The 13,285-nt window shown below is 35.6% G+C and overlaps 1 protein-coding gene across 3 annotated transcripts in view; it reads right to left on the reverse strand.

Moving 5' to 3' along the window:
- Window positions 1–13,285, reverse strand: part of LOC123311559 (YTH domain-containing family protein 2) — a 201,279-nt gene that overhangs the window by 22,867 nt on the left and 165,127 nt on the right. For all 3 annotated transcript variants that reach the window (XM_044895598.1, XM_044895599.1, XM_044895597.1), the window contains one exon: window positions 11,605–11,874. In XM_044895598.1, the coding sequence (XP_044751533.1) occupies window positions 11,605–11,874 (270 nt within the window). The remainder of the gene's footprint in view (window positions 1–11,604; window positions 11,875–13,285) is intronic.

Consider the following 13,285-nt stretch of genomic DNA (forward strand, 5'->3'; position numbering starts at 1 on the left):
ATGCTTTTACAGGACACATCAACCTACACACAATTGACAAAAGATCCCACAAACGATGTCCAAAACAAGAACAACAAGATTGTTAAACAATTGAAAGATGGGGGTTTTATCGACACGGCCACCGCCAGGCAACTGACTACATACAAGGCGATTCCACCAAGAATATATGGACTTCCCAAAATCCACAAAACCGACACTCCATTGAGACCCATCGTATCCACCATTGGTTCAGCTACGGCGGAACTCAGTAGATTTATGTCGCACATTCTCACAGAAGCGTTTTCAGACTTCTCCACATATGCTATAGCTGACTCTTTCCAATTCAGCAGGAAGGTTAACAACCTCATATTACCTCAAGGTTACAAGCTTGTTTCCTTGGATGCTGTCAGTTTATTCACTAACATCTCATTAGAGCTGATTGTGCGAATCATCCAGTCGGAATGGAACAGAATATCGCAGGTCACAACCATAGAAATGTCCCTATTTATATCAATCATTAAATTTCTATTTGACTCTAATTACTTTGTATTCGATGGCACCTTCTTCTCTCAGATTTTTGGTTGTGTAATGGGAAATAGGATTAGTGCTATTCTGGCCCAGATCATTATGTCGGTACTCCTGAAATTCTGCATTCCCCTGCTGCCCTTCTACTTACCAATAGCCTGCCAATATGTTGATGATCTTCTGTTTTCTATTCCTGAAGATAAAACTGCTGAAACTTTGACAATTTTCAACAGCTTCGATCCGCACATAAAGTTCACGGTGGAAGAAGAAACCGAAAACAGTGTTCCGTTTTTGGACACGAGAGTCGTAAGATGTACAGGCAACCAAATAAAACTTGATTGGTAACAGAAACCTACTGCCTCGGGTCGCTACATTCATTATAGATCCAACCACTCTTGGGCCACTAAAACCAACCTTATAAAGGGAATGTTCAGCAGAATTAAAAATATCTGCCACCCAGATTTCCTGAAAACTTCAGAAAAAAGGTTACTCAACATCTTCGAAGAAAACGGCTATCCCAGGGTATTTTTAGAGAGATGTCTCCATTCTCTAACCCCTGACCCAGCAAGAAGAGGACCACTGGAGGAAACAACGACACTGGCAACTCAGGGCCAACAACTCAAATATGTATCCCTGCCCTTCGTCCCGTCTTTGACAGGAAAATTGACCAACATATTGAATGAGATAGAGAATATAAGGATCGCCAGATACAACCCCCTAACTGTGAAGAACATTTTCAGCAAGATCAAAGACAAAGTACCAACCATGTCCAGATCCGACGTCATATACCGTATCCCATGTGGAGGTTGTAACTCGGTGTATATTGGCCAAACAGCCCAATGCCTAAGAAAACGCATCGCCCTCCACAGGAGTGATGCTAGACTGCGACCGGAAAGGTGTGCATTGGCAAGCCACTCGTCCTTACTTGGCCATACTTTCCTATATGATGACGTCGAAATACTAAGCACAAGTTCAAATTACAACAAAAGAACTTTTCTAGAAATGTGTTTCATCAACGAGAACACAAATAATATTAATAAAAAGACTGACCTGAAGAATCTGAGTGTTGTGTATAGTTACCTGTTATCCCTAGACCGATGTCGTGACGATAACAATACAGTGGATGTCATTACTTGATCTTGTTACTTTTCTGTGTTTCACCTTATTTTGTGACAGTAACCTATAAGAAGTGATTTGACTCCACACCAGCTCGTTTCTGTTTCATTGTTAAGCAGAGAAAAATAATGTTTTAAATGTGATCGTATAACTTCCTGATGCTCTCCTTGTTAGTTTTATAGTACACTTGTCGGATGTAAGTTTTAATGTTTATTTTGTATGTTTTGTAACCACGTTTATTATGTTATTTTAGCATCCTGAAGAAGAAACGCAATCAGTTTCGAAATATAGATGTAAATGACGACTAACTACTAATTGCCCAAACGACAATTGCCAGGTTCCCAAATATTTCTCCCTGTTTTCTCCGGCAAATAAGTATTCCAATACGTAACCATATATATATATATATATATATATATATATATATATATATATATATATATATATATATATATATATATATATATATATATATATATATCATTATACAACCCCTAGCAGATGTAGGTGGAGCGAGTGGCGCCTCTTTGCGAAATGGAAATATATATATATATATATATATATATATATATATATATATATATATATATATATATATATATCCTCCTATCATTATGGCTTCATGTAACATGCAAGGACCATTCATTGTGGCTTCAGGCGAATTATGACTTCAGTATATGTGAAGCCATAATGTAATTCACTTTTTCCGCTCAATGAAGCTACCGATTTGACTCTGGTTTACGTGATTCGAAGCACTGAGTGATGTGGAAGAACCTTGAATACAGATATCTGCTTAAATTGTAAAGATGACATCACTATTACGAAATGAAAATTTCTTCTCGTGAAGCCCTAATGGTCGGAGAATGGTAAATATTGTATATTTTAGTTTGAGACATTGCCACCGGGGGCGTGACTGTAATATACATGTCCTGTATATTGTAAACTACACCTTGTACTTTATGGACTCAGAGATGTGGCAACATCTCCTTCCCGTTTTTATCTATAGTGAATAGAGAGAATTCTCATCCAGCGGTTGAATTTCGAATATCTCTTGGGGATGCAGAATTCTTATTGCGCGTCAGAGTTAGGTACTCATCTTGTGGTCTTTCAAAGCTTCTATGAAGGAAAACGTCATATATGGATGTTAATATTCTAATCAGTGATGAAAATTCCTGGTTCAATTTTTTATCAGTCAAACGCATATTCTAGTTGAATACTGAAGAATAACTGATATGTTAATTCAGCCCAAATGCTATCTCAAGCCGAAACCATGTGATAGGCCAAAATATAATGGCTTCCAGAAATTTTTTAAGGTGTTCTGATGATTCGAAGAAAATCAGAACTTCTTCACATTAACTGAAAAAAAAATGAAATGCTTGAATTGCAAACTTATTTCCAAAATTAATAAAATTGTTTTTCGCTTCATATCAAAAATTTTAATCTGATGGAAAAAACAACTTTCCATAAAAAACAAAAAACCTGTTCTTTTCATTTCATAATGAACTTGCAGTTCAAATGTCGTCGAAGTTAGTAACAAGACCTTCGAAATAAAAGAATTTTACCAACGACATAGAGCTCAGGAAGATATTCCTGAAAAATGTTGCAATGAAATGAGTTTAATATAACAAATACCTAGTTGGTTTAGTTGGTTTTAGTAAAACACAACTACATAATAATTTTCCCACATTTGATCCCCACCTCGAATGATATAAAATTATTTATTAGCATAGTAGTCTATCAGCATACTGCAAAAGTATTATCATTTTGTGGGCAAATATTGAAAAAAATCCCAAATGAAGATTCAGTTTATTATTTGAACAATAATATGAAGTCAAGGATAACGGATAACAGAACAAAAGTAGGTTATACATAGTGTTTGTTCATGAAAATTTTGAGTCAGTATAAAAACCAACATATTCTGAACCTTAGGAAGTCTTTATTTACAGTTCATGAGAATAAACGTTGAGATATCGCCCTTATTATAATTCGATATTCAATCTTAATCTTACTCTATATCAGTATTATTATTTGGTAATAAAAAATAGTAGGTAAAGCTAGGGTTTTTAGCGTATATGGAAAACTCGGTCAACCGTTTTCAACATCTCTTCACTTAATTTGATGAAAAATAGTAAGTTTGATCAATATTGATATTATTGATGATAATTGATAAGAATGAAGGCTTTTAGAGTAATGGAAAACTCTGTCATATTGGAATACTTGTGGCGTTTTTTCACTTCTGATGAGAGTCTTCAATTCTCTTATTTTTTTTCGTGTTGAGTAATACTGAATAATGATTCTACTATGGCCTTAAATTTAGAGCCAGCTCGTCCAGCATGGAAGAAAATGACACTAAAAATAAAATACATACTGTGCGAGTTTGGCAAATCAAAAACGGTATGAGATTTTCTAAATTATTATTCTTTAAATGGTGGAAAATTTCATATTCTGCAAAAAAAACAGACTTCTTCAAGGTTGATTCGTGTTTGACTGAGGTAGGAAGAATTACTTCACGATGTGGGAGCGAGACCGATCATGTTCGAATTGTTTTCCTCAGCCGCAATGCAAGCTTGATATCTCCTTAAGAGGGGTCTACACCGTTCTAGTGGTCAGTTCAAAAAAAAAAATGAATATCTCACGTCAGAAACTGCTAATTTATATGGGGTATTCATTATAATTCAATTCAATCAATTCGTCACCTAGAAAATTCAGAAATTTTTTTATTCGTCAAAAGGAAAAAAAAATTTTTTTTATTGAAGAACAAATATTCATTCATGTTATGTGGAATTATCTCTTCTATGAAATTCCACATGAAAAAATTTCTCCAAAAGTCTCACCATTGGCTATAATTCGTATCCTGGTGAAATTGAAAAAAGACCTTCGTCTTTTCGACGAAAGTGGAATGGCGAGGAATTCCCGTGGTATAAACTCCTCTATAAGATCGTGTTATCAAACGTTTGTTTCTTCCATTGTTAACAAATTCAGCTGCCTCCCAATAAGATAAATCTTGCAGATTTGAATCTGGTGAACGAGATAGTAACCAATCGCTAGAGTATACCTCATCAAGATACTCTCTAACTGCCACTCGTGCAAGTTATGCGTGCTCAGGTAACCATATTTTTCCAATGTGGACTCATCTGTTCATAAATTTTTCTCTGCGAATCACGGATTTTCCTGATGCTGTTGTTCGACCAAAGCTACACTGGGTTGATGGTTCCGGGACAGCAAACATTTGTACTCGCGCGCGTACTCGAGTCTAATTTAATTGCGTCATTCTCAGTCTCGCTCCCACATCGTAAAACACTTCTTTTTGTTCAACTCAAACTACAATAAGCCCCAAAGAAGGCCTTGGGAAACAAGAATTATTTTCAAATAACTAAGAAAAATGTCTTGGAAACTATTTTTTGCAAAGAATCAAATCGTCCACTATTCAAGGAATGATCTAGTATTTTTTCAAGAAAAGTCAGATGGTCGATGAATCGATCTCCCGGTTACAGCTTGCCGTCGACATCTGGGACACCCTGTATAGCACTAAATATATAGTGCTTACTTTATTATGACTATCATTTTTAACAAAAACCGTCCAAAATTGAATAAACAACCCCTTCATGGTGGAAGCTATGCCAGAATTTGATTTCGTTGAATTTGCAGCCCTCGCAAAACTCTTTAGATACAATCAAACTTCAAATCACAAAAGCAACATGGATCCGAATAAGAAGAAGAAACCACATATAATACCTACCAACCGCACTGGCATTTGTAGATATCGATAATCGTTTGTGGATGAAAACAGTTAAAACAGATGATTCAAAAAAAACGCCAGCCTAGCAAACCTTCCCTGACATTCTGATCTACCAAAAATAAATTTTCAGTGTGAAATTTCTGAAGAGAAAAAAAGAGACCTCCAACAAATGCTCATATATCTCGGGAATGAATACTGCTGATTTCATGAGAATCTTCTCACTGTTCCAAGAAACGCAGGGAATAAGCAGTTGATGTTGATATCGCAGGTTGAGAATATGTAGTAGTATTAGTAGTATAGTAGTATAATTTATTGATCCTTCCAGACATAACAATTTTATGTACAGGACACGTCATAGATGAAATAATCAATTTTACAATGAATTTTCTAAACTATCATACATGTACTCATTTATCGTGTAATACCCTTTTTTTAATAACAATGTCTTGACAACTTTCTTATATTTACTAAGAGTTAAGGTTTGTACACTAAGTGGAAGATGATTGAAGAGCTTAATACTTTGATACATCGGGGACGTCTCAAACTTAGAAGTTTTGTGTTTCGGATAGGATATTATTTCCTTGTTTCTAGTGTTATGAGAGTGAAAACAAGAAAGTTTGTTAATACAACTCTCATTCTCCTTTATGTATATGAGACATTTCAAAATGAAAATGGAGGCCAAGGTGAGGATACCCTTCTCAACAAAAAGAAGTCTACAAGAGGACCGCGGAGCAGCACCGAACATCATTCGTAGTATTCTCTTCTGAATTATGAAGGCCCTGTTAACTTCCGAGGAATTTCCCCATAACATTATATAATAGCACAAATGACTGTACACCAAGCTATAATAGGCACTTATAAGGTGTCTCACAGGAAGCGTATCCTTAATTCTTGCTATTGCATAGTAGGAGCTATTAATTTTTTTGCACACTGCATCAACATGTGTGTTCCATTTCAGATGTTGATCAATATGAACACCGAGGAACTTGATGCTATCGTTCGAAGGAATACTGGTGTCTACAACACGTATTACAAATTTTTTAGAACCAACATTTGTCAGTGAGAAATGAACCAATTCAGTCTTGCTGACATTCAGCATAATAGCATTCAATTGGCACCATTCCACAAAGCTCTGGACCAGAAGTTCACACAAACGCTGTAACTCCTCCAATGTGTTCGCAGAAACAGCTATAGATGCATCGTCAGCGAACAAAATTATTCTTATCATCCTCAGCAAAGCCCGGTTTCCACGAGAATGTCTTAAAATTCTCCTTCTTAGATAAGTTGGTAGGTCATTGATAAATAACAGAAAGAGGAGTGGTCCCAGGACCGATCCCTGTGGTACACCCAACGCTATATCATGTTCAGTGGATACAACTTCTTGAACTCTCACGGAAGCTGTTCTACCAGTTAGATAACTGTGAATCCAGTCTAGGAACACCCCCCTGAATCCAAAATCATAGCATTTGTTCAAAATGAATTTATGGGAGAGACTATCAAACGCCTGGGATAGATCGAAAAATATTCCTGCGACACAATCGCCAACATCAAGGCATTCATAGATGAAATCCACAAAATGCAAAGCCCCAGTTTGAGTTGAGAGGCCAGGCCTGAAGCCATGCTGAGCACTATCAAGTATCTCAAACCTATCCAGGTATTTCATCATTCTATTGAACACTATTCTTTCAATTACCTTAGAGAATATACTCAAGATGGATATGGGACGGTAATTCAAAATATCATGAATACTATTCTTTTTATGCAATGGAATAACAACTGCCTTTTTGATAAACCGAGGAAACACACCTGAAACAATTGATAAGTTGACAATATGAGTGAAATGCTGTTCTATCTCTGATCCTATCACCTTCAGAAGCCGCGCAGATATTAGATCAACGCCTGAACTCTTTTTATTTTTGAGGGATCTCAAGACATCGTGAACTTCAAGCTCTGAAACTGGATGAAAGAAAAAAGTTTGAGCCTGAATACCTGAAGTAGTACATGAAGAGGATAATGAACCCTTATAATACTGGTAGAGGGTGGTCTCAGCAATAGAAGTAAAATGGCTGGCAAATATTTCCGCTAAAACTCTCGGCTCCTCATACATAATACCATCAATTTTCAGTGAAATGGACTTCTGTTCCGCGCTCTTACGGCCTGTCAAAGCATTAACCAAAGACCACACTGTTTTATTTTTATTGTCTGATCTTTCGACAAGGGCACTATGAAAGTTATATTTGGCACTTTTCAATAAGATATAATAAGAAGCTTTGGCTTTTTTGTATAAATCAAGGGTGGATGGGCTTTTGACATTAGTATATAACCAGTGAATCTTCTTCAGTTCTTGTTTAGCATGCCTAATTTCAGAGGTGACCCATTTTTTAACATTTTGAACATGATCGGTATATCTGATAAGCGGGCAACATACTTCAAAGTTACTCAAAATAATATTCGTGAAAGCTTCAAAGCAATCATCAACATTAGAGTGAAGGTAAATATCTTCAAAACTGCAATTTTGAATTTGATCAACAAATTTGCACAGGTTCCTCTGACTCAAATTTCTCACTAACCTAGTAACAGGTTTTTTTCTCAAGTCAGGGACAATGGACAGTTCGAGCGAAATAGCTCGGTGATCACTCAGAAACGCTTCAAAAACCTCAGCATGACAAACTGATGGATCTGCATTATTTAGAATATAATCGACTTTAGACACAGACGTATGACCCGTTATATCAGTAAATACTCTTGTAGGAATGTTAGATGAGATGTGTAGATCATAACATTCCATTAAATCAATAAGTAATTTGTAGTTTATACATTTGTCCTTCAGAAAATCAATGTTCAAATCACCACACACAAATATGTTATCGGTTGAAGCACAACAATAATTCAATGCAAGTGATAGTCTATCAAGAAAAATTTCAATATTACCAGAACATGGTCGGTAGACACTCAGAATACCCATCCGCATGTTATTAACAGTCACTTTTGTTCCACATATTTCGCACTCCATTTCTTCCGAGAATCTGAATACACACAAATTCTTCGTTTGCAGACCAGACTTAACGTAGATTATTGATCCACCATGTTCTCTATTTGGGCGACAATAACAGGCAGCTTGTATATAACCAGGAATGGTCATGGTTTTCACATTTTCCTGCTCACACCAGTGCTCTACAATGCTTACAATCTCAGGATCACGCTCTGCCAAGATTGATTCCACGGTCACTATTTTATTTTTGATACATTGAACATTCATTTGTAGAATTTTAATGGAAGCATCCTTCACAACTTTTAAGTTGCTTGATTGTTCACCGCTCTCGGGCGAAAAAAACGATGAACACTGGCCTTATTAGGCCAGTTTGAACCGTCAAGGGCTCTTTCGTAATCAGAATTAGGAAGAAGTACCTTGAAAGACGAATAACTTTCCGGATATCTTGACGAGAGTTTCTCACACTTCACAATAGAGAAGTTTTTATTCAGAAAATTTTGTAAATCTTTCACAGTAGTCTCAGGCTTCAGATTCGATACATGGAATGCCTTAAATTTCTCAACTCCCTCGACGGATGAGCTCCCTGAAAAGCTTCCAACAACCAATGGGCGATTACGTCGCTGAGTCGCACTATTCATGGTTAGGTACAGTTTTCCCATTCGACTTTCAGAATTTAGTTTACTCATTGAAACTTCTTTCTTATTATTCAGTATATTTTCTTATCGGACTGTTGACTGAGCATATTCTCGTTGTTTTAGTTAACATTGTTTCTCCAGGGACAGATGTCCCTGCAGTTAAAACAAATTTCCGATACTTCTTGTTGTTTTAATATTCATTACACAAATTTTGAGTATTAAGTCAGCAGTAGTTTGAATCGTGACAGCATAGTAAACATGATACGCAAAATGGAAAAATAGTAAATTTTCTTGTGCAGATAAAAATATTCACACGGTGCATGAATTTCTGGGTTCATGGGTTGGAGCTTGCATAGGTATATTATATTGCAATCACAATGAAAAAATTGATCAGATACGTTTCGGTATATTGAATTCTCACTGAAATAACCTTATATGATTTGGTTGACAACGAGAGGTTATAATTGTTTCGATTCAATTCCATATACAATTCGAGTATTTCAGACATCTCACTTGGTAGACAGTTGAATAGAGTAGAAATTGGAAAAAAACTGTCATCAGCAGTACCTACTAGCCACTAAATCTTCATAAACAAAAATGTGGGTTCATCAAGAGATCGAAATTTAAGTTATGCATAAGCGATCTTGAATAAAGAAAGTGTGAAATTTTTGGAGAGAACTGTATCGAAAGCATATGAAAATAAACAACAAACAGCAGCGATATCGGCACCAGTGGTTCAAAATTAAATAAATAAACTCAGTAAGTATTCAAAATAATACATTTCAATATTCAACTCATAATACTGAAAAACAAGGAACCAAAGATAGAACTCACTCACTATCGAAACGAGATAGCTGTTACGATATATCAAAATCTATAATTGAAAAACAAAACTGTATAAAATTTTGTCAGTATTTTCTCTGAGCGTGCTAAGTAAAGGTATTTTCCACTAAATCTTTCAGACGAAACAGTCAAATTTCATGAGATGGGTCTTTCCTCTGATTGAACTATCGTATACTAGTTGTAGGAAACTAACGGCCGTTTTCGATAAAACTATTTATCCATCGTTTCACTTACTGACGATTAGTAACCATTGGTAACCATTCTAAAAAATATCTACAGATAGATCATAGAAACGAAATCAGATGTATTGTCTATCTTCAGTAGCTGAAACACACTTCATATTTCATAAACTTATGGCTTTGAAAAAATCAGAATGAATTTTGGATGTGGACAAATCATGAATATCCACAAAGAAATCTCTTTAATCTTGAATCTTCATAAAAACGCACTTTCGAGTTTTTACATACAGTGTTTTTCATATCCGGTACATTCATACATACGACACGAAAACTGTGAAAATGGAATCTTAAGAAAATAAATCAGCAGATATATGCTTATCTCATACCGAAAATATTCCTACTAATTCAGAACTGAATTTAAACTCAGATTTTGTTTGTTTTTTATCGAAATCATTTATCTAGCAGCTTTTTCCATTTACACTCCAGAATAGTTGTATTATGCAAACTTTATAGGTATTTTAAGTGAATAATTTTTTCATAAAATGATCAGCACCGGCTTTCGAAAAAATATCAGTTGAATATTTCAGGTCGAGTAGTTTTCACAAAATTAATTATTTTGGATAACAAAGTAGAAAAAGTTCAAAAATTCGATTCTATATTCCAGTAACCATAGATTTTTATACTGAAGTACTAGAGGATTCTTTCTGGACCATTTTTATAATGGATAAGATCGCGATCCTGACCAGATGGATAACGAACTCAACTAGACACGTGAATATTCAATTGGAACTGGAAACGAAGCTGTAAAATCTACCTCATAATTGTCGGAATAGCAATCTCTCTGGCAACGCTGTGAGGGAATTAAACGCCATTTACATGAGTCCGTAATGTTATCTTCTTGTACAAAAAGCGTATATTTGACGCCACAATGTTATGAACTTATACTGAAGCCATAACATACGCCAGATGTTGAAAATTCGTATATTCATTTTTCATCGTACGCTATTCTTCGTAGACAGGGAGTATAATTGGTCGTTTTGGTTGAATATACACGAATCAAAACCGACATAGGTCGTCTCTTTCTAGGTGACGCCATAATGGTTGGTCTATGGTCTGAAGCCATAATGTTCGGAGATGTAAATATATATATATATATATATATATATATATATGAACTCGAACGATAAAGGGTTGAACGGAGTTACAAATATTCTCACTTATATATATATATATATATATATATATTTTTTTTTTTTGATGTTCAGGGAATAGACTGATGATTGGTTTATTTAAACTCTTAATTCAATGCCTAGCTTTCGGAACTTTTTTATTCCTTCTTCAGGGCTTCTACAATAATAGTACAGGTTAGTTGGTAACAAAAATATTATAATACGACACTTACAGAATATGAATTCTACCATATATGTTCATTTATCAGAAAAAAAAAAAAAAATATATATATATATATATATATAGAATAAGGGGTTATGGGAATGAAAAAACTAATTACTGATCTTCTCTTCTATATTGTTACGATATATTGGGAGTTAAATCACCTTGAGTATATATATATTTATATATATATTATAATATTACCTTATGATGTGGCACATGATGGTCATTATGTCGATATCCAGACGGTCTGTAGCTATCCTTTTCATTATCATGATCATGATTCCTGGAACTACCTCCACCACTTCTATGATTATCTCTCTCCCTGTTATGATGTTCTCTATGAGTCAATTCTTGCTCATCCTTACTTGATGGAATTTTTCTATTGTCTTCTTCTTCTTGTCTCTTTTCATAGTGCACGAAGTCGTCAAATATTGATGTTGAATGTCTATAGGAGTGCATTATCCTCAATACCTATAAAATACCACAAAGTTAGTTAAACCAAAACCACATAAATAAACCAACATATTATTCCATCTACAAACATCCACTCACTACAAATTAAAATGGAAAAGGTGATCGACGTGATCGTACAGGCTGTGGTAAATGAATCAATAAATCACAAAAGGAAAAACCGAAGGTGAATATCAAGTAATACTTTTCTCAGGTTTCCAGATTCAATTTCGGAACAAAACAAAGAATACACAGGATCAATGAAGTATCTCTATAAGGGCTTTTCATTCATCAGTTGGGGCACACCAGAATCGCCCCGAGAGTGCTCCACTTCTAATTTTGAACGTTCCAGCAGAGAGTATCAACAAGAGGAATAAGAGGATTCACTTTATCATTTAGGACAGATACGTTTCAATTCCCTCGAGTGTTTCCTGGTTTAGTGGCAAAAGATAACAACGCAAGCAGATGTTCGTTCTGTTCGCAAGTCGCAATCTGATTGGTCGCCAGATTTCTCGGTTTACTGTAGTGAAACTGACCGAAATATGTCGGGCGTGTAGCGTCTTCCCATTCAGAATTCAAAGTCCTTGCGCCCGATCTTTCCTAGCAAATCGGCTAAGTGAAACTTCTTGTTGATACTTTTTAGTCAAATCCTCGCGCTGCCTTTCCCTTTCTCCTGATGCACCACCCCTAACTCCCGAAGCTACTGACGGCTTTGAAACGCCATATATATTATACTTGCTGACTAGCTGGTTTAATTTGACAGTTTAGTTTTAGAGTGTTCCTTTGATAGTACGGACGTAAGGTGTCACTGCGTCATGCCACCTGACTGTAAAGCAGCTTATGGCAGCTTGTGTATAAAATCAAGCAAAATGATAGTAAATGTACCGCCATTTGAATCCGTCCGAACGAAAGTGCCATGTCAATAATGAATCTGCCTTGCAAATGTAAATAAATAATAAACGATATTAATTCAGATGCATAGCATACGCCGGTAAATAAATCAACAAATATTACGACCTGAATCGAACCAACGAACTACCATCATTTAAAGTATCTCCAGAAATTTCATTTCGTCGACGTGTATTTCACAACGAAAACGGTGAAGAAGCACAAACAGATTTTGTTTGAAAAAAACGAGCTACCTACATTCCATCCAAAGGTAAGGCGTTTTATGAGTTGACAGTCGATCTACTGATACCCGGTGACTTCGTGCTGCCAATTATTTCACGCAATATTTTTTCCAGCGGAAACAGGGCCGGATTAAGATCACTTGGCGCCCGGGGCACAAAATATTTTTTCGCCCCCCTCCCCACCATTACAATAATGATCATTCAATAAAAAAGGAACCTGTAGAGATATTTTCATAATGATGTTTTTTCATCAAAAAGTAAAAGCCAGCAAAAATTATGAAGAACATATGATACAGTTAAAA

The sequence above is a fragment of the Coccinella septempunctata genome, chromosome 4 (genome assembly GCF_907165205.1).
Source record: "Coccinella septempunctata chromosome 4, icCocSept1.1, whole genome shotgun sequence".
Taxonomy (NCBI): domain Eukaryota; kingdom Metazoa; phylum Arthropoda; class Insecta; order Coleoptera; family Coccinellidae; genus Coccinella; species Coccinella septempunctata.